The sequence below is a fragment of the Coregonus lavaretus genome, assembly GCF_964263955.1.
Source record: "Coregonus lavaretus genome assembly, chromosome: 2".
NCBI lineage: Eukaryota > Metazoa > Chordata > Actinopteri > Salmoniformes > Salmonidae > Coregonus > Coregonus lavaretus.
This window is the reverse complement of record NC_139989.1, coordinates 30,518,765-30,546,189: the sequence shown is the minus strand read 5'-3', so window position 1 is coordinate 30,546,189 and position 27,425 is coordinate 30,518,765. Positions and strand designations below refer to the sequence as shown.

Sequence of the window (27,425 nt, the reverse complement as noted above, 5' to 3'; positions counted from 1 at the left end):
TAAGAGCCATAGTCCCAGAGGCCCAGCTCATAGGTGGGGCCACACAGAGAGCAGCCAGTGGGGCTCTGGTACTAGGATACACCCTCGCTTCACTATTGCTGATGTTGGGATCTATTCTCTTACAACTAGATGTGATGCTTAGCTTAGAAAGAATACATTAATGATTAAACATAATAGGTTTGTGCTGTACTGATATAGATTGTTTAACATAACAAGCTGTGATTAATGTGAGGAACCGTTAGGGGGTAGGCTGAGAAACTTGTGACTCACACACACACTGCCTCTTTGTTAAACCGCTCAAGGACATGTGTACTGCAACAGAAACAACTAACACCTGGCAACAGTGAAGTGCCAAGAGGCTGGGACCAGCCTGTGCGCCATCGATAGGTTGGGTAAGTTTAAACCACACCCAGCCTCTACTCTGACAGGCCCAGCAGGGAGCGGGAACTATCTCTGTCAGAGTATTTAAAGAAGAATTTATAACAATAGCTCAGTTCTCTGTCTGCCCTGCATGGTGTTTCAGTGAGCCCGTATATACGAACATCATATTTACCATTCAAGTGTTTGCATTAATTAAAATACTAGTCTATTTTAGAAGACGTGTATTGACCTCTTTTTGTTCCTATACCAGATTTGAATTGACACAACTTAACTCTGGCAAAACATCCCAGCCTACAGAAACCTGCAAAGATGCAGTAAATATGTAGATGTCTGAAGTCTAGTGTATGTGGATACAACAGTGTTTGACAACCATAAAAATCACCTGTACAAGCACTAAACATCCAAATTGATATAAACAAGATGCACACCATATAGGAATAAGTGAAACTATGTATAAAACATTAAATGTTTGAAGTAGTATGTAATTTAGCCTTCCATAGTCTACTGTGTCATTATTGTGTCAAACAGCTCATAATATGAAAATGATTACATGAAGAAGCCATTAAGAAGCTCTCCATGTTCTGGTTCAGTGCCAATAGCCTAAATGTTGGTATTGTTAAACTACAATACCTGTTTAAACATGCCTGACAAACAATAACTAAAAGGCCAATACCTAAAATGGCAATTAGACTTGACCGACACACTGAAAATCCACCTGAAACATAATGTGAGAATTTATTTTTATCTGGATGTGTAAAACTTGTTTGTTTTGACTGAGATAATTTCAAACTCCTGGGGATCCTTTGACACCCCTCCATTCAGCAATGTGCACGACTCAAGAAAAACACCCTATTATGCCCCACCACAGCTATGGGCCTGCTCATCTCGACTGAAATATTTTGTATGTTACATGGTGGCTGTCTGTGATTGTGTGAGTCTTTTGAGTGTGTAAATGATTTTTCCTTGTTACCAAATCCATAGCATACACATATTGCCTTGAACTTTTTTTTCACCACATAACAGAAGTTTCATGATTCTGGACCTTTTCAAATAAAGGAGAAAATGTGTTTAATATAATTAGTGTTCTATAAAAATGTGTTTTTCCCAACTGTCTACTTTTGTGGCACCTCAAGTATTTGACACATGGACTCCTGAGCAGATGGAAATCCTAATTTCTTGCTTCATTGATATGTGAGAATTAAATCAGACAAACCTTGGGCTATGGATAAATGTGGTCATTGATGACGCTTATATTACGTCATGATGGAGTCGTCATCTGACATATGACTAGTGCAATATTGCTGCGTTTATGTACTAACTCGGACATTTCCGACTAAATAAATAGTTGAACGCAGAACGTGTATAACTACAACCAACCAGTTAGCAAGTCTGACATTCCCGAGTTTCTTATTTCCGAATAGTACGTGAATGCGGCATATGACTGGAGGCTGAGAGAACGGTTGCGACCTGCTGTGTTGAAGAAAAGGCTAACGAATCAACATCTGACAAGTTTGAACTCAGACTCGAAGGTTTTAAACGAGGAGATGGCGTCGAATGGTAAGAATACATTGGACAAGACAACGTTATATCTGAAATGGCCATTAAAAACAAGACGCTAGCTAACGTCAGATGAAAAGTAGCTAGCTTGCAAGCTAACGTCAGTCAGCTAACTGTGTAACGTTATATACATATTTTGTTTTAGATAGCTAGCTAGCAAAGGAAACATTTTAAAATGTACAATTGTTGGCAAGTTAACTTGTCAAGTCAAACAAAAGTTAGCTAGCCAAAGCAAAGACTGCTAGATAGTTAGATTTTCGACAACCAACATTTTGTTTAGCTAGCGTTACAACAACCAACTGAACCAAGCAAAGAGACCGATCTGTGCTACCTACTGACCTAGTTTTGTAGAGGTCATTTTATTAACTTGGTCGCTTATCTAACATATTCTGAATGGTCGGAATACGATTACTTTTAGGCAGGGGTGAAAGTAGATTTAATTTGTTATCGGTACGGGACACAAAGTGCGCGCACGCATTTTGTTGTATAGCCTAGGGGTGTAATCATAGACTTACATATAGAAGCCCTATTCATTTCATACAGTGCATTCGGAAAGTATTCAGACCCCTTGACTTTTCCACATTTTGTTACGTTACAGCCTTATTCTAAAATTGATTAAATAGTTTCTGCCCCTCAATCTACACACAATACCCCATAATGCAAATCACATTTACATAAGTATTCAGACCCTTTACTCAGTACTTTGTTGAAGCACCTTTGGCAGCGATTACAGCCTCGAGTCTTCTTGGGTATGAGGTTACAAGCTTGGCACACCTGTATTTGAGGAGTTTCTCCCATTCTTCTCTGCAGATCCGCTCTGTCAGGTTGGATGGGGAGCGTCGCGGCACAGCTATTTTCAGGTATCTCCAGAGATGTTAGATCATGTTCAAGTCTGGGCTCTGGCTGGGCCACTCAAGGACAATTAGTCCCGAAGCCACTCCTGCGTTGTCATGGCTGTGTGCTTAGGGTCGTTGTCCTGTTGGAAGGTGAACCTTCGCCCCAGTCCGAGGTCCTGAGCACTCTGGAGCAGGTTTTCATCAAGCATCTCTCTGTACTTTGCTCCGTTCATCTTTCCTTCGATTCTGACTAGTCTCTCAGTCCCTGCCACTAAAAAACATCCCTACAGCATGATGCTGCACCACCATGCTTCACCGTAGGGATGGTGCCAGGTTTCCTCCAGACGTGATGCTTGGCATTCAGGCCAAAGAGTTCAATCTTGGTTGCATCAGACCAGAGAATCGTGTTTCTCATGGTCTGAGAGTCCTTTAGGTGCCTTTTGGAAAACTCCAAGCGGGCTGTCATGTGCCTTTTACTGAGGAGTGGCTTCTGTCTGGCCACTCTACCATAAAGGCTTGATTGGTGGAGTGCTGCAGAGATGGTTGTCCTTCTGGAAGGTTCTCCCATCTCCACAGAGGAACTCTGGAGCTCTGTCAGAGTGACCATCAGGTTCTTGGTCACCTCCTTTACCAAGGCCCTTCTCCCCCGATTGCTCAGTTTGGCCGGGCGGCCAGCTCTAGGAAGAGTCTTGGTGGTTCCAAACTTCTTCCATTTAAGAATGATGGAAGCCACTGTGTTGGGGACCTTCAATGCTGCAGAAATGTTTTGGTACCCTTCCCCAGATCTGTGCCTCGACACAATCCTATCTCGGCGCTCTACGGACAATTCCTTGGACCTCATGGCTTGGTTTTTGCTCTGACATGTACTGTCAACTGTGGGACCTTATATAGACAGGTGTGTGCCTTTCCAAATCATGTCCAATCAATTGAATTTACCACAGGTGGACTCCAATTAAGTTGTAGAAACATCTCAAGGATTATCAATCTAAACAGGATGCACCTGAGCTAAATTTCGAGTCTCATAGCAAAGGGTCTGAATACTTTGGTAAATAAGATATTTCTGTTTTTTATTTTTAATAGATTTGCCAACATTTCTAAACTTGTTTTCGCTTTTTCATTTATTGGGTATTGTGCGTAGATTGAGGATTTTTATTTAATTCATTTTAGAATAAGGCTGTAACGTAACAAAATGTGGAAAAAGGGAACGGGTCTGAATACTTTCCAAATGCACTGTATATGATGTCTGTGGGCCTCGTAAATATTTGTCATATCACTTTTAACATGCAATACCTTTTAACATAGGCGGCGCGAAGGTAATTTTCACCATAAACATGGACCCTTATAATAAAGCACTCCATGCATCCTCGCATTCACAGACTTATGTAAGATAGCCTACTATTGCTAATGTGATGATTAGATTGGATAGTCATAATTTAGGCTAGTAATATAACTCAATCACTGTTCGCAAAAATACTAAAATGCAGCGCAGGCTATAGGCCTATGAGAAGTTTCTTGTTGGCCTTTTTATAAACACATTTCATGCAATTCTACTACACTTTATATGAATGGAGACATCAGTAGAATCTTTTTTTAATACTAAAAAAATTACAGGTTAACCTACTCTGCTGACACTGACAAACAGATCAATAAAAATGTTGTCTGATCCATATAATCGGCATAGGAAAAGGGGAGACACAAATACAATATGACGTCCATCTAACCTGGAGGAGGAAATTATTGTCCAAAAACAAACAAAAGTGGCACTGACCCAATGATAAAGAATATGCACACTCACCGGGGATATGGCCGATGTTCTCCGCTGGTGCCAATAAGATACTAGGCTACTGTTCGCTCAATGAAGTTTAGAATTTTGATGACTAAAAGACAGATTTGGATTATTTTCATTGTAATCTATTTACAGCAATAGCCATTTGCTTTCCATACTGTTTTTCCGTGATTGTATTTTTAAATATTGCGATATGCCTGGCTCTCTGCTTTTCAATGACAGTCGCAACTCAACAATCATCTAGTCCTATTTGGTATTTGCCTGGCGCGCTGCCCTAATTGCGGGCCCTTCCAACTTTAGGCTATGCGATTTAAAACAATCCACAGCAAAAAAAAAAAAAGAAGCTAATGATCCTCTGCCGCCAAATCATGCTTTCTGGTGTAGTAGCCTATTTTCAATGATTGTATTTATTTCTGTATAGACAGGAGTAAGCTACTTAGACTATATCATTTTGGCTATTTAATTCAATTTACCTGCAATTTGATGAATGGAAAGGGGCACCAACGTGTATTGTAATGACATTCTGCTATTGTCATTAGGCCTACACTTGTAGCCTGAATTTATCCATCAACTGTTGTCTGCATGCGCTTCGGTCTCGGCCACTCATCTCTGTGTGTCTGGTGCACGTCTCGGCCACTCATCTCTGTGTGTCTGGTGCACGTCTCGGCCACTCATCTCCGCCTTGACAAAATGTAAGTGTTCTCATTGAACCACAATGCAATTTGGGGAGTGTATACCCCCCAGTTTCCAGTCAATTCATACATTTTTCACGCGGCTGACATGCATTAGTGTTAAATTATTTTTTAATAGCCTATCGTTTCTATTAATTGTGATAGGCTCACGTTTTACCAGTACGGCCTACCCCCACTATTTATTTTGCAGGGACGCCATACCGCCTTACTTTCACCCCTGCTTTTAGGGAACAAATAGCTAGCTCCTAGGAACATACAGAGAAGGGATAGCCTGGAAGAAATGCTGCATTCAAAACCACTGGGAATTCGGAAAAATACATGGTCAAATCAGGTGATCTTCAGGTAAAAAAGTTAAGCTCTCGAAAGAGGCCTGAGATTCTGAGTTGGATGACCACTGAAATCGATTTATTTCCCAGTCGGAGCTCGTTTTTTTCAGAGTTCCCATTGGTTTTGAACGTGGCATTAAGCCGCACTGGATGCCACATTTTAAATGGAATACATTGAATACATGGAGCAGGGTGGAACAAAATCGCAGTAAAACACAATTTAAATGTATTTTCCGAAGGGCTGGTGTCACCATTCAATGAATACATTAAATAGAGTGCATTCGGAAAGTGTTCAGGCCCCTTCACTTTTTCCAAATTTTGTTACGTTACAAACTTATTCTAAAATGGATTAAATACATAAAAATCCTCATCAATCTACACCCCATAATGACAAAGCGAAAAAAACAGGTTTTTAGAACATTTTGCAAATGTATTAAAAATAAAAAACATACCTTATTTACATAAGTATTCAGACCCTTTGCTATGAGAGTCGAAATTGAGCTCAAACGCATCCTGTTTCCATTGATCATCCTTGAGATGTTTCTACACCTTGATTGGAGTCCACCTGTGATAAATTATATTGATTGGACATGATTTGGAAAGGTACACACCTGTCTATATAAGGTCCCACAGTTGACAGTGCATGTCAGAGCAAAAACCAAGCCATGAGGTCGAAGGAATAGTCCGTAGAGCTCCGAGACAGGATTGTGTCGAGGCACAGAAAGGGTACCAAAAAATGTCTGTAGCATTGAAGGTCCCCAAGAACACAGTGGCCTCCATCATTCTTAAATTGAAGAAGTTTGGAACCACCAAGACTCTTCCTAGAGCTGGCTGCCCAGCCAAACTGAGCAATCGGGGGAGAAGGGCCTTGGTCAGGGAGGTGACCAAGAACCCAATGGTCACTCTGACAGAGCTCCAGAGTTCCTCTGTGGAGATGGGAGAACCTTCCAGAAGGACAACCATCTCTGCAGCACTCCACCAATCAGGCCTTTATGGTAGAGTAGCCAGACGGAAGCCACTCCTCAGTAAAAGGCACATGACAGCCCGCTTGGAGTTAGCCAAAAGGCACCTAAAGGACTCTCAGACCATGAGAAACAAGATTATCTGGTCTGATGAAACCAAGATTGAACTCTTTGGCCTAAATGCCAAGGGTCACGTCTGGAGGAAACCTGGCACCATCCCTACGGTGAAGCATGGTGGTGGCAGCATCATGCTGGTGTGATGTTTTTCAGCGACAGGGACTGGGAGACTAGTCAGGATCGAGGGAAAGATTAACGGAGCAAAGTACAGAGAAAACCCTTGATGAAAACCTGCTCCAGAGCACTCAGTTCCTCAGACTGGGGTGACGGTTCACCTTCCAACAGGACAACGACCTTAAGCCCCCAGCCAAGACAACGCAGGAGCGGCTTCGGGTCAAGTCTCTGAATGTCCTTGAGTGGCCCAGCCAGAGGCCGGACTTGAACCCGATCTAACATCTCTGGAGAGACCTGAAAATAGCTGTGCAGCGACGCTCCCCATCCAACCTGACAGAGCTTGAGAGGATCTGCAGAGAAGAATGGGAGAAACTCCCCAAATACAGGTGTGCCAAGCTTGTAGTGTCATACCCAAGAAGACTCGGCTGTAATCGCTGCCAAAGGTGCTTCAACAAAGTACTGAGTAAAGGGTCTGAATACTTATGTAAATGTAATATTTCTGTTTCTTTTAAATACATTTGCAAAAATGTCTATACCTGTTTTTGCTTTGTCATTATGGGGCATTGTGTGTAGATTGACGAGGGGGAAAAAAATAATTTAATCCATTTTAGAATAAGGCTGTAAGGTAACAAAGTGGAAGAAGTAAAGGGATCTGAATACTTTCTGAATGCACTGTATATTTTTTAAAAAATAAATCATCTTTGAGAACTAACAAAAAATAAAAGCTAGACAGTCAGGGAGAATCTAAAACTCCTAATGATTCATTCAGAAGTATTTTTGTCATGGCATGGGGCCCCCATTTGATTTTGGTATAATGTTTAAGTCACTCAGATAGCATAAGCCATGGCAAAATGTTTAGAATTGCAGGAAACTCGCTTTAAAACTGAAAATGTTCTCTAAGCCCCATGGCAAGATCTGTAGAATTGCAGGAAATTAGCTTCAAAACTTCTAATTTTTCACTCACCCTCATGGCAAAATGTGAGAATTGCAGGAAATTTGCTTTGAAATTGCATAGTTGTATTTCCTCCACATGGCAAAATGTATAGAATTGCAGGATATCAGCTTTTAAAACCGCAACATTTTCACTGTAGCCAACAGGAAGGCCTAACTTCAGGTCTGTGACCACACAATTGGCCACACCCATGGCCCTGTCACACCCACCACTTAAGCCCCATTTTGATCCAGAAAAAACCCTGGCTGCATATGAGATGCCCTGACTCTAGCCACCTCATCCTCCTTCACCCTCGTCGGGCAGTCCAAAGACGTCGCTTCATGGTTCCCACCACAATTGCAACACTTCACATTCTCCTCACTTCTACAACACATTAGATTATCTCCACCACAACATGGATATCTTTTCCCTTCCGCAGACACTTTCCACATGCCCAAAAGCTTTACAGTGATTACACTGCATTACTCTTGGGTCAAAAGCTCTTAGATGAGAATTCACATATCCGAATCCGGAGGACATAAAACAATATAAAGGTAAGATAGATATCGATTTTGAGACATGACGTAGTATTTTCATATTTTAGTATACGATTTTCATATTAATGTGTAATTCCTGTTTTTTGAAGATTTTTCACAAACGGAGCACTGCGCGTACCGCAAACCTTTTTATTTTCAAAGCCTTTTACATTTAATTCAGTTCGTGTCATGCTTATTTAGCTTTTTACGACCCGCAGAAACGACCACAACATGTAAAATCCTCAAGTTACTGCGAGAAAAGCAGCACCGCTCTGTCAATTATGTATTAGGTTACGAAATCCTACTTTTTGGATATAGTGTTAATGATATGTTCGAGAGAGACCCCACTGAACGATTCGGAACATGAAAAATCATATTTGTCTTGGTAAAATGTGTTTTATAACGTTAAGTGAAATTTCAACACCAAAGCTCGTTTCCACCCGCTAGGCAGAGTGGATGGACCCCATACTATTAGGCTACCTCTACTGATCACATCCTTTTCTTATTCCTCAGATTACCCTCCGACTGCAGCCCAGGGGTGAGTCAAAATATGTGTGTGGTATCGTCTTATTAGTGGATGTTAACTTTATCCCAGATTGCTAAACTCCACCTAAAGTTAAATACATGGCTCTGGCTAAGCCCAGCCTACATTATTTTCTGCAAGCTTGATCAAGATGTGAAGTCCTATATAAGTTCAGTTTCTCACTAAAATTACTTGTCACACCAGTTTTGAAGTGACACATTTCTTATATTGAGATGAGATTGTATGTGCATGTTGTCACTCCATATAATATCTGTGTTTGCTGCTTTCAGCTATGGGTCCTATGGTGGTGGCCAGGCCAGCCAGAGTGGCTACAGTCAATCGTCCACCCAGCAGGGCTACGGCAGCGGTGGAAGCTGCGGCTACAACCAGAGCTCTGAGGGCAACTCTGCCTCCTATGGCCAGGGAGGCTACGGCTCTAACTACGGCCAGTCGCAGTCAGGTACGTGACCAACTGCACCATAATACATATTCATTCATCGTGCAGCTATAGGCATTGTGTTCCTCATGTAGTCTGGTCTCTAAGTATTGTCTCCTGTTGTCTTATCTAGCGATGGAGCTATTTATTGACAAACTGTTTTTTTGCTTCCATAATTGGTGCTTGGTAGCTTATGTCTGCAGATGCATATCCACCTCACGTCCCCTCTCTCTCTCCCTTGCTGTGACCTTCCTTCAGGAGGACGTGGTTCTCAGCCTCCATCCCAGGGCGGTCAGTCCTACAGCTCTGGGGGCTACAACAGTAGTAGTAGTAGTCAGCCACCACAGAGCGGCTACAACCAGCAGTCGTCCTACTCTGGATATGGACAACAGCAGTCTGCTGCTGCACAGTCTTCTACCAGGTGAGAGACTATGGAAGACTGTTTGTGAAGTTCTGCATTGTGGGATAACAATACAAAATGTGTTGGTAAACCATGAAATGTTGATGCATATGCATATTCTTAGTGTTCCTAAAATTTTAAAGCAGCTGGGCTTAAAATAACATTGCTCCTTTTTTGTCCCTTTTCCACAGTAGCTATGGCAACAACTCCCAGCCCTCTAGCTACGGGCAGCAGCCACCGCAGAGTGGGGGTGGGGGCAGCTACGGGAGCCAGAGCGGAGGTGGAGGTGGCTACGGGGGCAGTGGCGGTGGACAGAGTGGGGCTTGCGGAGGCCAGCAGCAGCCCGGGGGGGCTCCCTACAGCCAGGCCCCCAGCTACAGCTCACCCCCACCCCAGAGCTACGGCCAGCAGACCAAGTACAGCCAGGAGGGTGGAGGTAAGGAATCCCCTCTGATATTAGAGGTCCAGTTGACGTTCATTCAAATGCACCCACCCTTCTATTTTTGAGCACCCACCTAGAATCTCAACCTCCTCCATCTACTACCCCACAGGATACAGAGGCAACTCTCCACCAATGGGAGGAGGTGGCTCGGACGGAGGCTACGGAGATAGTGGAGGCCGTGGAGAAAGGGGAGGCGGCTTAAGAGGTCGCGGGGATGGTGACCGGGGATTCGACCGAGGTGGCGGACATAGAGGCACAGGCGGCATGGGGTAAGGACTCAATAGCTCTGCTCCTCCACACACACACACCCGCCTCAGTATTCACTTAGACGTCTTGCATCAGTCCCCCATAACATTTACCTGGACTCACCACAAAACAAAAGGACATACACACACTCAACTCTTGTATCTATGTTTGGATACATCCACACATCAGTCAAGTAAACACCTGTGTAGGGGGTTGATACTCAATACAAAGTGTCTGTGTTTGGGCTATTACAAGATAGGGAAGGGCATGATTATTTGAATATCTGAACAGATGCTAGTATTCCATTACTTGGGAGAGTATTAGGGCTGTCCCCGACCAAAAAAAAAAAAATCTTGGTAGACTGAAAGTTGTCTGTTCAATCGATTGGTCAAAATCTTTAAACTTATTTTTCCATAAATAGACATGGTTGTCAATAAATGTGTTTTAATAAAATCAACTATACGCATTGAGCTCACTGTTTGATGAAATAAGACAAATGCCTCGCGGAAGCCAGATCTAGATAACCAGAAGAAAAACACCTTAACCTGACCCATCTATTCTCCACCCGCTCCTGCTGGCTTTCACAGATTCTGCCATTTTGCTCCTGAAGTTGCCGGTAGTAGGCAACCTTTCATGTGGAATGCCAATTTATCTTACAATTTCTACCGATCTGCGTGCCAGTTATGGTTTTCATATGCACATTTTCGTGAAACTGTTTCATTTAATTTATAATAACGTCTTCATATCTTAAAATCATTTATGTGGTTAATCAAAATTCTATCTAAATGAAATGATACAAACCTAAAAAGTAACTTCTATTGCCATTGCCAACTATGCAAAAATGGCCTACATCAAGCCAACCAATAAAAACATTACAGCCTTCAGGTAGAAAATATCTGGATAAAAAAATAAATATCCTATAAATCACATTGGCTACACATGACCTGTCTGCAACGTACTTGAAACATTGTATCAACTATTAACTTGGGTCAGGTCTGAAGCCTGCGCTAGCGAATTTGCGACATTGTATAAAATATTCTGGGCGCTCAGTTTCCCGCACCAGTGAGCTCGGGACAGACATAGCTGTAGGCTATTTGTGCAAGGAATAAGAAGCAGTGGTTGACTTGGGCAGGAGCTCACCGGAGCTGAGTACAGGCACCTCAAATGTTCTACTGCTTGAGCTCCTGTTCCTCTTATAGAATATTAGCTCAAAAGTATTGTGGAGCTCCTGCACCTAAAATATAAACAGTACCAGCACCCAAAATGAGTACCGGAACCTATTTCAGTCCAAGTCAAGCACTGATAAGAAATAATCGGGTAGGCCTATTTTATGACGTTTCGACTGGATCCGAGCATGATATTTTTCCCTTTTCACTCTGAGTGGTTATTGAAAGGAAAGGTTTTTCAAATACATTGAGGAGCTATTGTAATTCTCAATGGATATAAAAACAGGCTTTGTTTGTTGCTGTTTGAGGTGAAGAAAACATTACTTTGAGAAGCTCCACAGGTCATTAGTGGTGGTGCGTTAAGCCAATCAGAAATGCTATCAGATCCCCAAATGGGCAAATGTTTTATGCCTACATTTACGCGCAGGCCAGGTAGCCTATAGGACTACTTCTGTGCGTGCGCGTCCTTACTCAACATTGACAGGAGCGCTCCAAACAAAAGACAATGTCTAAATTGACAAAACTCGTAAATGGAATGAAATAAACCAAAACTTGTTTCTCACATAGGTGTAACATAGGTTGTGCACTCTGCAAACAATGTGTCCACTGTGACAATGATAATGGGAAGACTGGAATAATAGCCTAATATTGAATGCATTAACAGAAATTACCGGAACCAAAGTAACAAACATTGTAGATTAGGAATTAACGGTAAATGTACTACTGGTGATATATGTAATTGGGAATTGATATACACTAACAATCAAATACAAACAATTCACACAATGAAGTTATGAAACAATGAATGTGCACAAATTGGCGCATGGTTCCGATGTCTGCATTGACCATGCAGCATTTACGGTGATACGGCCTCAGCAGAAGTCAGGGCATTCATACTTCTTGCGTTTCGTAGAGCAGTGCAGAGCTGTTGTCAAGGAAGTGAGTTTGTGTTTTCTACAGGATGTACCGCCTCCACCTACCATCAACCAATCATGTCAATTCGGAGTTATACAGAGCCCTCCGCATTGTTACAACATTTGGGAGGCGCATGGCAATGCAGTAAGGAGCTTGATTTGGCTTCTGCATACCTCTGGAGGCTCCGCAATTGCGTCACACCCTCCATATGGAGCCTCCGACCACATTTTCAGATCAAGCATCAGTTGGCTTTTAGTCTCCGCAATGGTTTAGTTCACTGAGATGGGGGCAAATATACACTACCGTTCAAAAGTTTGGGGTCACTTAGAAATGTCCTTGTTTTCGAAAGAAAAGCAATTATTTTGTCTATTAAAATAACATCAAATTGATCAGAAATACAGTGTAGACATTGTTAATGTTGTAAATGGCTATTGTAGCTGGAAACGGCTGATTTTAAAAATGTGAATATCTACATAGGCATACAGAGGCCCATTATCAGCAACCATCAGTCCTGTGTTCCAATGGCACATTGTGTTTGCTAATCCAAGTTTATCATTTTAAAAGGCAAATTGATCATTAGAAAACCCTTTTGCAATTATGTTAGCACAGCTGAAAACAGTTGTGCTGATTAAAGAAGCAATAAAACTGGCCTTCTTGAGACTAGTTGAGTATCTGGAGCATCAGCAATTGTGGGTTCGATTATATGCTCAAAATGGCCAGAAACAAATAACTTTCTTCTGAAACTCGTCAGTCTATTCTTGTTCTGAGAAATTAAGGCTATTCCATGCGAGAAATTGCCAAGAAACTGAAGATCTCGTACAACGCTGTGTACTACTCCCGTCACAGAACAGCGCAAACTGGCTCTAACCAGGGAGGCCCCGGTGCACAACTGAGCAAGAGGACAAATACATTAGTGTCTAGTTTGAGAAACGGACGCCTCACAGGTCATCAACTGGCAGCTTCATTAAATAGTACCCGCAAAACACCAGTCTCAACGTCAACAGTGAAGAGGCAACTCCGGGATGCTGACCTTCTAGGCAGAGAAAAAGCCATATCTCAGACTGGCCAATAAAAAGAAAAGATGGGCAGTCTGAGATATGGTTTTTTCTTTGCAACTCTGCCTAGAAGGTCAGCATCCCGGAGTCGTTATGTGACAACGCAAAACCAAATCCTTACAGGTCTCTGTTGTGTGTCTATTCAAACTGCCTTGTCTATCGCTCACTAATCAGACCTAGTAGCCTTGAACTTTTTCTTTGTTTTCTTCCCATCTACTAAATGTATTATGCAATATAGCAGGCTTTTTTTTTATGCTCATCTTGCCATGGCAGAAATGAAATCCCTGAAGGGCCTTGAGTGACTTTGAAAGATCCAGAAAACAAAGAAACACATTTTAGTTTCTGGCACTCATCCACCCCTGTTTTGCTTAGCTAAAGCACTATAGTCATTATCACATTTCATCAAGAGTTATCCTCTGCTTACATTGGCAGCCGTGTGATGATTTATTTATCTTAGTGAACTATTTGAAGGGTCTTACTGGCAAACTTTTTATGTGCACACTGACACTGTCCACACACAAACACACCACATGACCTTGCCACCCCCCCACTCCACCCTCCTCTTCACCTCTATAACACCACTTTCCCACCCACCCTTTTACTGTGTGATATGATGCTTTAATAAATCTCTGAATCTCCTCCTAGGCTCTCACCTCTCCATGGTGTGCTTCTGTTTTTCATTTTGTTTTTTCTCTTGAGGAAAGGGGGAATGGTAGAAAGAAGGAAGGACAGGCAGGAGAAATTCACTGAGAAGACTATAGGCAGGGGTTAAAGAATAAGAGTTGCAAGTGCAACATGGACACACTGACTGATCAGTTAGAAAGGATGTCAAAGACCTACATAGGAAGTGTGTTGTTAAGACAATGTCAAAGTCTCAAGACGGTCACCTATATAGAAAATATCAAGGAAGGTTTCATAAAACTCCTTTCTGTAGGTGCTTAATTTATGTTTACTTGGATTCCGCAGCTGTTCTTGCAGTGTTATAAAACAGTGTACAACACGACACAGCAGTTCCAGGAAACAATAACATTTGGTCTGAGTTGGTTTCAGGGTGTTAAATGATCTCTTGTACAAAGCAAGGAGAAGTGACTGTGGACAGTTTTGATCTTCGGATTAAAACCCACTTGCAAACAAGATGCGAAGGTCTGAGGACTAGCGTACCAAACAGACAAGGTCATCAAAACTGACCTCCGACTCCTCAGTTGTCAAGGAGAAGGGACACATCCTAGGGTGGTTCCAATGAAGAGATAGGGGTTGAACAAAGTAAGAGAGAAGTGAAAGAGAGTAAAGAGGGGATGGGGTAAAAAGGGGGTGGAAACCCCCCCTAGAGAGAAATGTGGCTCTGTCCACACCAGCCTTCAATGCGTGTCGCCTTTCTCTCCTCATCAGAATGGGCGATCGTGGAGGATTCAATAAGTTTGGTGGTAAGTGACAAAACTCTTTAAATAAGAGATTTGGTGGGTTTAAAGAGTCATGCTTAAAGGGAGGGGGGGAAACAAGATGTAAAAGGTTTAGATTATTGGCCCAAAAAGGATACTGGCCCCGGACATTAAAAATATTGTGATGTTTTTTGATCGTGGGAAGAGGGAATTGATGTCGGAAGAACAACCAATATGGGAAGTATCACACAAAGTTAACCAACTAGGAAAGATTGGTCTTGATTTTATCTTAGAAACAAAACTAACATTCAGGAGTTATGGGTAGAATAGAAAGAAAGCATAGCATATTGAGGTGGAAAAGGGTCATGATAGAAAAGTCAAACGTAATTAGGATTTAAGGTCTTTTATTATTCATTAGATGGGTTGCTTTCAACATATTTTGGTCCTATTTTGCTCAGTTGATAGAGCATGGCGCTTGCAACACTAGGATTGTGTGGTTCGATTCCCACTGGGCCCACACCCATACAATAAACGTAAGCACGCATGACTGTAAGGCTGGAGCTACATTGGGGCATTCAGCGTTGCGTTGACGCTGGAGAGGCGGGATAATTTATCTCGTTGTAATAAATGGAAGCAGCCACATTCCTGGCGTTGCGTTTCCCCCCCCAGCGTCGAGCTGAAAAAATACGATGGGTTCTATTTTCTACTGCTGACGCTCGGGTCAGAGCCGTAGAAACCTATTGTCATTGGTGGAAACATGACATACTTTTGGTCATGTAGTGTATGTGGACACCTGCTCGTCGAACATCTCATTCCAAAATCATTAATATGGAGTTGGTCCCCCCCTTTGCTGCTATAACAGCCTCCACTCTTCTGGGAAGGCTTTCCACTAGATGTTGGAACATTGCTGCGCTGACTTGCTTCCATTCATCCACAAGAGCATTAGTGAGGTCGGCCACTGATGTTAGGCGACTAGGCCTGGTTCGCAGTCGCCGTTCCAATTCATCCCAAAGGTGTTCAATGGGGTTGAGGTCAGGGCTCTGTGCAGGCCAGTCAAGTTCTGTCACACCGATCTCGACAAACCATTTCTGTATGGACCTCGCTTTGTGCACGGGGGGTTTGTCCTGCTGAAACAGAAAAGGGCCTTCCCCAAACTGTTGCCACAAAGTTCGAAGCACAGAATTGTCTAGAATGTCATTTAAGATTTCCCTTAACTAGGGGCCTAGCCCAAACAATGAATAACAGCCCTAGACCATTATTCCTCCTCCACCAAACTTTACAGTTGGCACTATTCATTGGGGCAGGTAGCGATCGCCTGGCATCCGCCAAACCCAGATTTGTCTGTCGGACTTCCAGATGGTGAAGCGTGATTCATCACTCCAGAGAACGCGTTTCCACTGCTCCAGAGTCCAATGGCGGCGAGCTTTACACCACTCCAGCCGACGCTTGGCATTGCGCATGGTGATCTTAGGCTTGTGTGCGGCTGCTAGGCCATGGAAACCCATTTCATGAAGCTCCTGACACAGTTTTTGTGCTGACGTTTTGAACTCTGTAGTGAGTGTTGCAACTGAGGACAGATTATTTTTACGCGCTTCAGCGCCTGGCGGTCTCGTTCTGTGAGCTTGTGTGGCCTACCACTTCGCGCCTGAGCCTTTGTAGCTCATAGATGTTTCCACTTCACAATAACAGCACTTATATTTGACCGGGGCAACTCTAGCAGGGCAGAAATGTTGGCACGGTTGCATCCTATGACGATGCCTCGTTGAAAGTCACTGAGCTCTTCAGTAAGGTCATTCTACTGCCAATGTTAGTTTATGGAGATTGCATGGCTGTGTGCTCGATCTTATACACCTGTCAGCAACGGTTGTGGCTGAAATAGCCGAATCCACTCCTTTCGATTTATAAAGTTGTTTTTGACATGAAAGTGTGTCAGTTTGTCACTTTCACAAGGTTGAAGTAATAACATGTTCAATGACTTAAGACATTGGCTCTAATCCTGGTTGTGCCTTTTAGATTTCGAGAAAATTAACAAATAAGGAAGAATTTTCTCAAACCCCAGCCTTGGCTGCTTGGTCTGTTTCGCCTGCTTTCCCGGAAGTCTTGCGACCTTGCGCCTCTGAGTTTAGAAACTCTGTGGTTGGCTTTCTTTGTTTACTTGATGCTTTTTCAGTTGTTGTAAATTAAAAGTATTAAATGGGCTACAAAGGAATTAGTTAAATGATACGTTTTTTGTTATATTTTTCCCTTTCCTATATGCAACCTCGAGGCGTACCCCTTTTCAGCGATGACTCAACTTTTATCTTTTGTTATTTGGGTCCGATTGTTATTTTTGTGAAGACTGTGGGTGCTTGTACTTACGCACTCATGATGAGTCCTTTCAAATTTCGATTTTGCATCCATGTGAGCTGATTTTAATTTACTGTATTGCTCTCTGTGAGTGTGTGTGTGTGTATGTAGCACCTTAAGGACACGGGCAAAATGACACTGACTCCATGCTTTAATGTAGCTCCAGAGTAAGTTGCCTTGGATAAAAACCTGCTATTGGGATTATAATATATCTTAGTTGTCTTGTTTTTTTCTTATGTAATACATCTATAACACCTCAATATGCTATGTAGCACATGATGTATGTACTGCATGTTGTCACCTCAACAGGTAAGAATAATCAGTGTGTATATTCCATATCAGAAATGTCACTGTCGTGTTTGGTACTGCGTAGGATTGAGTTTACTGCACTCCAAAATCCTTAGCAGCAGAGGGAGCTGTACAGTAACTTCAATCTCTGTTGATTTGAAGTTATCTTGCTTTAATCCTCTGAATTTGAGTCACTGGGCTCTAAGATGATTTGAGTTGAGACGGAAGGTCTTTCTAGGTGTCAAAGTTTGAATATGTCTACTTGGCTGATTGACTCTCAACAATGGATGTTGGGCCCCTCCCCCCAAAAGGTCAAATAAGGTATTTCTACTTGCTTGAGAAGATTTTGACAAAAGAGGAGTTGTGCCCAGATTAATGTTCAGGGCTGTTACTGTAAGGAAAGCAACTGACGTAGGGTGTTTGGTCATGTTTCTCCCTTTCCTTCTGTAATGCTATGCTCACTCTCACTGTTGGTGTGAGGAATTTGGCTCTCTGCACCTTCTGATTTCTAAATGCTGTCGAAGTGTACTGCCCAGACAGTCCACTTCAAAAATTATGGGTGGAAGTACTGATGATGGTAAAGTGTTCAATGGTGGTATTGATGATGGTACTGGTGGTTTTTTAGTTACCATCTTGGACTTACATGCTGACTACACCGGCGCCATCCACACCAGATGCGATCATGACATGCAGGTTAAAATATCAAAACCAACTGTGAACCATCTATATTAATTTGGGGGCAGGTCGAAACATGCATGAAACATTCATGGACATTGGGTTATTTTATCTGACATGCATATGGTCCTCTTTTTTTAGCTGGTTCTTTGTCGAATTTTGACCCAGAGTCATACAAAATGGTGTGTTTCTCTACTCCGACAGTTCATCCACAGATAACAAAAACCTAACTAGGTTTCCATTTTTATCTTTAATTAATCTCTCCTCTTTTGTCTTTCAAGCGTCGACGTGGGTTTGTATCTTCCTAATATCCAATAAGGAAGGAACTTGCACCACGTGAAGCATCTCAAATAGAACAAAGTTCTATTTTAGTGCTTGGCTACACAGACTTGTTCACTTGCGAAAATATTGAATAACATGTATGTGGACATTTTATTTTGCAATGCTTGCGCATGCAACAGCCAGTGTGGTTTGTATGTTAGTCATTCCTCTTTTGACAATGGAAGTCAAAAGTCAAGCATAGACAGATTTAATGCATCACCTGTCCTGTGTAATCTTACAGTATGTATCTAAAGAAAATACTTTTAACCCTTACTCTGGTTACGTAACGGCATCGATCGGAGGGAAGGGAACAGAATGGGAAATATGTATGAGGGAAAAAACTATTTGCTCCCAGATAGGTAGTGAAAGGGAGTGGAAAAAAGAAGAAGATATCCCTATTTGGTAAAAGACCAAGTTCATATTATGGCAAGAACAGCTCAAATAAGCAAAGAGAAATGACAGTCAGTCAATCTGGAAAATGTGAAGAACTTTGAAAGATTCAAAGTGCAGTCGCAAAAACCATCAAGCGCTATGATGAAACTCGCTCTCATGAGGACCGCCACATGAAAGGAAGACCCGGAGTTGCCTCTGCTGCAGAGGATAAGTTCATTAGAGTTACCAGCCTCAGAAATTGCAGTCCAAATAAATGCTTCACAGAGTTCAAGTAACGGACTCATCTCAACATCAACTGTTCAGAGGAGACTGCGTGAATCAGGCCTTCATGGTCGAATTGCTGCAAAGAAACCACTACTAAAGGACACCAATAAGAAGAAGAGACTTGCTTGGGCCAAGAAACACGAGCAATGGACATTAGAGCGGTGGAAATCAGTTATTTGGTCTGGAGTCTATTGGAGATTTTTGGTTCCAACCACTGTGTCTTTGTGAGACACAGTGTAGGTGAACGGATGATCTCTGCATGTGTAGTTCCCACTGTGAAGCATGGAGGAGGTGTTATGGTGTGGGGGTGCTTTGCTGGTGACACTGTCTGTGATTGATTTAGAATTCAAGGCACACTTAACCAGCATGGCTACCACAGCATTCTGCAGCGATACACTATCCCATCTGGTTTGGGCTTAGTGGGACAATCATTTGTTTTTCAACAGAACAATGACCCACCACACCTCCAGGCTGTGTACAGGCTATTTGATGGAGTGCTGCATCAGATGACCTGGCCTCAACCCAATTGAGATGGTTTGGGATGAGTTGGACCGCAGAGTGAAGGAAATGCAGCCAACAAGTGCTCAGCATATGTGGGAATTCCTTCAAGACTGTTGGAAAAGTACACACTACACAAAAGGCATGTAGAACGGTATACCAGTCGGTGTGTTTTGTGTGAGCGGTTTTGTAGGGATATGAGAATCGAAAGAATGCGTAGTTGTGAATGTGCAAAAGTTGTGGGACTGTAGAATAGTAGTATGTGTGGCAGCGCAAGCGGTGTCCACTTAAAAAACGTAAACTTAAATATGTATTTTTTCTTCCTGAAGGACCGAGAGACCAGGGACCTGGTGGGCCCAGCTCCAGTAAGTACGGACCTCTGACAGTTGATAGTGCTACAATTAGAACTGATTACATTTCTTGCCATCATGTTATTAAGTTCATTAGTTTGTGTCACTATATTGCTCTGGGATATCTAGATCAGCAGAAGTATGCATCCTGCTTTTCTGATCTGCTCCTACCTCTGCAAATTGTGTATATTAATTATGTTAAGAAGTATTTGTATTTTCTGGGATATACAGTGGGGGAAAAAAGTATTTAGTCAGCCACCAATTGTGCAAGTTCTCCCACTTAAAAAGATGAGAGAGGCCTGTAATTTTCATCATAGGTACACGTCAACTATGACAGACAAATTGAGAGAAAATCACATTGTAGGATTTTTAATGAATTTATTTGCAAATTATGGTGGAAAATAAGTATTTGGTCACCTACAAACAAGCAAGATTTCTGGCTCTCACAGACCTGTAACTTCTTCTTTAAGAGGCTCCTCTGTCCTCCACTCGTTACCTGTATTAATGGCACCTGTTTGAACTTGTTATCAGTATAAAAGACACCTGTCCACAACCTCAAACAGTCACACTCCAAACTCCACTATGGCCAAGACCAAAGAGCTGTCAAAGGACACCAGAAACAAAATTGTAGACCTGCACCAGGCTGGGAAGACTGAATCTGCAATAGGTAAGCAGCTTGGTTTGAAGAAATCAACTGTGGGAGCAATTATTAGGAAATGGAAGACATACAAGACCACTGATAATCTCCCTCGATCTGGGGCTCCACGCAAGATCTCACCCCGTGGGGTCAAAATGATCACAAGAACGGTGAGCAAAAATCCCAGAACCACACGGGGGGACCTAGTGAATGACCTGCAGAGAGCTGGGACCAAAGTAACAAAGCCTACCATCAGTAACACACTACGCCACCAGGGACTCAAATCCTACAGTGCCAGACGTGTCCCCCTGCTTAAGCCAGTACATGTCCAGGCCCGTCTGAAGTTTGCTAGAGTGCATTTGGATGATCCAGAAGAGGATTGGGAGAATGTCATATGGTCAGATGAAACCAAAATAGAACTTTTTGGTAAAAACTCAACTCGTCGTGTTTGGAGGACAAAGAATGCTGAGTTGCATCCAAAGAACACCATACCTACTGTGAAGCATGGGGGTGGAAACATCATGCTTTGGGGCTGTTTTTCTGCAAAGGGACCAGGACGACTGATCCGTGTAAAGGAAAGAATGAATGGGGTCATGTATCGAGAGATTTTGAGTGAAAACCTCCTTCCATCAGCAAGGGCATTGAAGATGAAACGTGGCTGGGTCTTTCAGCATGACAATGATCCCAAACACACCGCCCGGGCAACGAAGGAGTGGCTTCGTAAGAAGCATTTCAAGGTCCTGGAGTGGCCTAGCCAGTCTCCAGATCTCAACCCCATAAAAAATCTTTGGAGGGAGTTGAAAGTCTGTGTTGCCCAGCGACAGCCCCAAAACATCACTGCTCTAGAGGAGATCTGCATGGAGGAATGGGCCAAAATACCAGCAACAGTGTGTGAAAACCTTGTGAAGACTTACAGAAAACGTTTGACCTGTGTCATTGCCAACAAAGGGTATATAACAAAGTATTGAGAAACTTTTGTTATTGACCAAATACTTATTTTCCACCATAATTTGCAAATAAATTCATTAAAAATCCTACAATGTGATTTTCTGGATTTTTTTTCCCTCAATTTGTCTGTCATAGTTGACGTGTACCTATGATGAAAATTACAGGCCTCTCTCATCTTTTTAAGTGGGAGAACTTGCACAATTGGTGGCTGACTAAATACTTTTTTTCCCCCACTGTAGATCAGAACCACCTTACATAATGAATGAATGTAACTGTCACTGTGTATTAACCCTATGCTGACCTGACCACCTCCCTACAGTGGAAGATCAGGATAACTCTGACAACAACACGATTTTCGTGCAAGGCATGGGAGACGGCTACACTGTTGATTCTGTGGCTGACTTCTTCAAGCAGATCGGCATCATCAAGGTACCTACCTACCTTATTTATTTATTTATTTATTTAACTCTCTTAACACCTCCCTCCATTGAATTATACCTGCCACACCCATCCCTTCCCTGACTTTGGTGCATGGGTGGCATCCTTTCCTGAGGCTTTGCTGTAGATTACTTACAGGCTATGTTTTGAGTGGTAGGCTACTGCCATTGTGTGCAATGCTTACAACTAATGCATTTTCCTTCTGTATCTTAATGTTGCCTTTTTTTCTCATTCAATCTCTCGTTTCCTACTCGTTCTCTCTCACTCTCCCATTCTCCCTCTTTCTCTCTTTGTCACATTCTCCCTCTCTACCTCCCTTTCTCCATCTGTCAGATCAATAAGAAGACTGGTCTGCCCATGATCAACCTGTATACAGATAGAGAGACAGGGAAGCTGAAGGGCGAGGCCACCGTGTCCTTTGACGACCCCCCTTCTGCCAAAGCTGCCATCGACTGGTTTGATGGTGAGGGGATTACCTGTGGAGAAACTGCTGTTGACATTTTTTTGGGGGGGGGGAATACAATATTTTACTGAAACTTACAACATGAAATGGATGAGTGAAAATAGTAGCGTGGTGGGTCACTGCATTTCTCTTTAAGCGTAGTCTGAGCATTTTATTTTTCTTATGGGTTTGTTGAATCTTTTAGTCACTGAGGAGAATAGGTAGTCACTGATTTTCGCTTGTCCTTCATAATTGTGTTTTGTAAATATATTATAATCGATTGTTTTCTCCATTGCAGGGAAGGACTTCAAAGGGAACCCCATCAAGGTGTCCTTTGCGACCCGCAGGGCGGACTTCGGTGTAGGCCGGGGTGGGGGTGGCGGCATGAGAGGTGGCCGAGGACGAGGAGGTGAGGCAGAGTTTGGTGGTGAGTTGGTCATTATAGGGTTGGATCAATTGGGTTGGAGTCAATTCCACTTCATTTCAGTTCACGTTGGATATACATTTAGGGTTTTCCGATTCTTTAATTAGAATTTCATAGTTCATTTCCTAAATTGATTGAATTGAAACGGAACTGTTCCAGCAAACTGCTTGCTCCTCACCCCCCCCCCCCCCCCCCCCCCCCAATGGAAAGGGGCCCAAGTATCTCTATAATTTTGTATAGCCCATGGGAAGGAGGGCATGAGTGAGTGCACTATGATTTAGCCCTTATTCATGACTCAAATTGCATTACATTGAGACATTGGATGTCCCCTTTAGCCTTGTGAGGGAAATTCTCAGACGCTACTCAAATGCTCTAAATGCAGTTTTGTAAACATTTGGAACTTTCATATAAGCGAGAACATTTAGGAAAGTTGCACCCGGCTGTATTTTGAGAAACACATGCGATCCAGCAGGAAATGTGGAGTGGAATGGAATGGTGCAATGGAAATGCAAGCGCAAGGTAAGACGATGTGTCGCAGCCGAGGTGGTGTGTGAAAACAGCCGGGTGCAACTTTGCTAAACTGCGCACAGTAAGTGTATCTTTTGATTCTTTCTCGCTTATATGAAACTTACATTTCAAAGGTTTCCAAAACCGTATCGCTAGCGAGGATTAATAACGTTTCTAAATGTTAAAACAGAGCGTCGGGATTGTAGTTCATTGACCCAGCTGTGGTCTGTACCTTCAGTTGAGAACTCAAGGGGTGGGTATACCCACCTTGGGTTCTCGAGAGCTAAGTATGATTGTACTTGTCCTGTATATTCTAACCCTTTGTCTCTGTAGGGCCAATGGGTCGTGGCGGGTTCGGAGGCGGTAGAGGTGGTGGTGGTTTCTCTGGCGACAACGGTGGCCATGGCAATGGAGGACAGCAGAGAGCTGGAGACTGGAAGTGTTCCAACCCGTAAGTCAGGGCTGAGGTGTATATTTTGGGGGCGAGGATTGGGGTGAGCCGCTAGTTATCATGGTGTGTTTCTGAGATTCTCTGTCTCATTCCTTTCAGGGTGTGTGGGAACCTGAACTTTTCGTGGAGGAACGAGTGTAACCAGTGCAAGTCCTCCAAACCAGAGGGGGCCGAAGATGGAATGTCTCCTATGGATGGAGGCGGTAAGGCTGAAACCAATGTTCTGCACTGGCTTTTAGACTTCAGCCTAATGTTTTAGTCTTTAGTCTAGCATTTTAGCCTTTAGGCCAGCATTTTAGCCTAGTTTTTTAGCTCAGTGGCTGACTACTGCTCAGTGGCAACTTTGTTGTTAACTCGACTGATACATGCTCACACAAAGGGAGCAGCTTAATGGCTACAGGAAGTCTGTGTACAGATAATGATTTGCTTATGTGCTAACAAAGACTAATGGAGGAGGTGTAAACTGCCTTTTATACTAGGCTATGTTAGCCTAGTGGCCAAGGGCACAATGAAACTGGATGCAGCCCGTAGCTCTGTGTTAACTTGTTTTAATGAAATGTTCCCCCTTTTTTTTTCTGTCCCTCTATCTATCTATCTATCTCTCTGTATTTCTGTCTGTCAGGAGGTTTCGGTGGAGACAGAGGGGGTCGTGGGGGTTTTGACCGCGGGGGATTCCGGGGCCGAGGGGGTGACAGAGGTGGGTTCCGAGGCGGACGCGGAGGCGACCGGGGTGGATTCGGACCGGGCAAGATGGATGGAAGGTAAGAAGGTGCACGTGTCCCAAGATTGTACACACACTATGATTTATTAATATATACAAAAGTATGTGGACACCCCTTCAAATTAGTGGATTCGGCTATTTCAGCCACACCTGTTGCTGACAGGTCTAAAATCAAGCACACAGCCATGCAATCTCCATAGTCTAACATTGGCAGTAGAATGGCCTTACTGAAGAGCTCAGTGACTTTCAATGTGGCACCGTCATAGGATGCCACCTTTCCAACAAGTCAGTTCGTCAAATTTCTGCCCTGCTAGAGCTGCCCCGGTCAACTGTAAGTGCTGTTATTGTGAAGTGGAAACGTCTAGGAGCAACAACAGCTCAGCTGCGAAGTGGTAGGCCACACAAGCTCAAAGAACGGGACCGCCGAGTGCTGAAGTGCATAGCGCGTAAAAATCGTCTGTCCTCGGTTGCAACACTCACTACCGAGTTCCAAACTGCCTCTGGAAGCAACGTCAGCACAATAACTGTTAGTCGGGAGCTTCATGAAATGGGTTTCCATGGCCGATCAGCCGCACACAAGCCTAAGATCACCATGCGCAATGCCAAGCATCAGCTGGAGTAGTGTAAAGCTTGCGCCATTGGACTCTGGAGCAGTGGAAACGCATTCTCTGGAGTGATGAACCACGCTTCACCATCTGACAGGCCGACGGACGAATATGGGTTTGGTGGATGCCAGGAGAATGCTACCTGCCACAATGCATAGTGCCAACTGTAAAGTTTGGTGGAGGATGAATAATGTCCGCGGCTGTTTTTCATGGTTTGCGCTAGGCCCCTTAGTCCCAGTGAAGGGAAATCTTAACGCTCAGCATACAATGACATTCTTGACGATTCTGTTCTTCCAACTTTGTGGCAACAGTTTGGGGGAAGGCCTTTTCCCGTTTTAGCATGACAATGCCCCCGTGCACAAAGCGAGGTCCATACAGAAATGGTTTGTCGAGATTGGTGTGGTAGAACTTGATTGGCCTGCACGGAGCCCTGACCTCAACCCCATCGAACACCTTTGAGATGAATTGGAACGCCGGCTGCGAGCCAGGCCTAATCGCCCAACCTCACCTAATGCTCTATAGCTGAATGTAAGCAAGTCCCCAATATTCCAACATCTAGTGGAAAGCCTTCCCAGAAGTGGAGGCTGTTATAGCAGCAAAGGGGTGACCAACTCCATATGAATGCCTGTGATTTTGGAATGAGATGTTCGACGAGCAGGTGTCCACATACTTTTTGTATTTGCGTACAAACACTCAGGTCCATACACAACATACAAATACCAGACTCTCAATCAAGTGCACACCACTCCATTGTTTTTACGCATCTCACACACAACACATTTCAGAATACCCTACAATTGGACACATTAGTGCACGTGTCAAACTCATTCCATGGAGGGCTGAGTGTCTGCAGGTTTTTGCTCCTCCCTTGTACTTGATTGATGAATTAAGGTCACTAATTAGTAAAGGACGCCCCTCAACTGGTTGTCTAGGTCTTAATTGAAAAGAAAAACCAAAAACCCGCAGACAATAGGCCCTCCATGGAATGAGTTTGACACCGCTGCACTAGTGTCTTTGGTAAATGACCTCTTCCAAGAAGAATGTGCGTGTTTTTATAGTTTTTGTATTTTTGTTTCCTGTGCTCCTGCCTTGATTGATGTAGTTGTGTCACTAACTCCTTATTGTGTAATTTGTATTGCTTGCTGCTTTGTAATGCAGGGCCGCCTTGCAAAAGAGACCTTGGTCTCAATTGGAGTTCTCCTGCTTAAATAAAGAAATAAAAACAATGTAATTGTAAACAAGCACAGTATAGCCTCAAAACATGGTTAAAACTAGAATGTTGATATTATATCCTTGTAGCCATAGCATTGTCTGTGAATTTGAGTGATTACATTTCTCCAGCCCCATCCCTTCGATGTTTACCAAAACAGTGGCGGGGGTCCCCTTTGTTATTTTTTTTAACTGCAGGTTTTTTAAACTCCTTTTAACAATGTGACAAATATCTTTCTGTTGTAGGGGTGAACACAGACAGGACCGCAGAGACAGGCCCTACTAGGCCAAAGCCAATCCAAGATGGGACTAGTTCTCCATCCTCCTCCTCCTCTCCACACCCTCTCCTCTCCTACTTTCCTCTAGGACCCCCTCCCTGCCCAACTCCCTCCCAAACCCTCCTTTTATACAGTGTTACAAGTTGTTACTTTGACCATGTTTCTTGACTGTTTTGACAGACGTGACTCCCACATACACACACACTCTTGCACACTCCCCATATTCCCCACTCCCTCAAGTTTGGTTAACTTGGTTTTATTTGTTCTTGAAGAGCTATTGACATTTTTTGTTGCGGTCTTTTGAGTTGTTTTGGAATCTTAATGTTTTTGTTTTAAGATTAAAGTATTTATAAAACCAAACATTTTGTTTTGGATTTGAGTGGAGGTTCAGGCATCGAATAATATCTCAGCACAATGATGAAGGGATTATTTCAAATTTTTGGTCGTAAATTGATACACAAGATCTTACACCACTCAAACATGTATGTGGTAAGACAATGTCCCACCTGGGTTGTCATGTGGAGCTAGAACACCGCAGGGGGAAGAAGCTACCACTCACTTTGATGGTTTAATTATCAACCTTCGATGTGTCCCAAATGGCACCATATTTCCTTTATAGTGCACTACCACTATAGGCCTCTGGTCAAAAGTAGTACACTATAAAGAGAATATATATTCTATTTTTTTATCCAGAGCAACTTACAGGAGCAATTAGGGATAAGTGCCTTGCTTAAGGGCACATCGACAGGTTTTTCACCTAGTCGGCTCGGGGATTAGAACCAGCGACCTTTCGGTTACTGGCACAACGCTCTTAACCACTAAGCTAGAAT

The 27,425-nt window shown here is 43.1% G+C and overlaps 1 protein-coding gene across 2 annotated transcripts; it reads left to right on the top strand.

Annotated features, from left to right (window-relative positions):
* The first annotated feature begins 1,646 nt into the window (after positions 1-1,646).
* On the top strand, positions 1,647-26,917 carry LOC311143411 (uncharacterized protein). Of its 2 annotated transcripts, none has more exons than XM_084179236.1 (15): positions 1,647-1,938; positions 8,752-8,776; positions 9,052-9,221; positions 9,456-9,618; positions 9,789-10,033; positions 10,149-10,308; positions 14,811-14,845; positions 19,915-19,950; positions 21,840-21,949; positions 22,292-22,421; positions 22,699-22,827; positions 23,665-23,782; positions 23,882-23,985; positions 24,405-24,543; positions 26,564-26,917. In XM_084179236.1, exons 1-15 carry the CDS (start codon positions 1,926-1,928, stop codon positions 26,601-26,603), a joined length of 1,617 nt encoding a protein of 538 aa, XP_084035362.1. In that variant the 5' UTR covers positions 1,647-1,925; the 3' UTR covers positions 26,604-26,917. The 2 variants fall into 2 exon arrangements, with proteins under 2 accessions (XP_084035362.1, XP_084035363.1); XM_084179237.1 differs by having other exon boundaries at positions 1,664-1,938; positions 9,792-10,033.
* Positions 26,918-27,425: the final 508 nt, after the last annotated feature.

What these genes read in the sequence shown, in the direction of transcription:
- LOC311143411 (XM_084179236.1), top strand. An exon ending in CCTCCGACTGCAGCCCAGGG is followed by an intron (nt 8,777 to 9,051) that starts GTGAGTCAAAAT and finishes TGCTGCTTTCAG; the next exon opens with CTATGGGTCCTATGGTGGTG. An exon ending in GTCTCCTATGGATGGAGGCG is followed by an intron (nt 23,986 to 24,404) that starts GTAAGGCTGAAA and finishes TCTGTCTGTCAG; the next exon opens with GAGGTTTCGGTGGAGACAGA.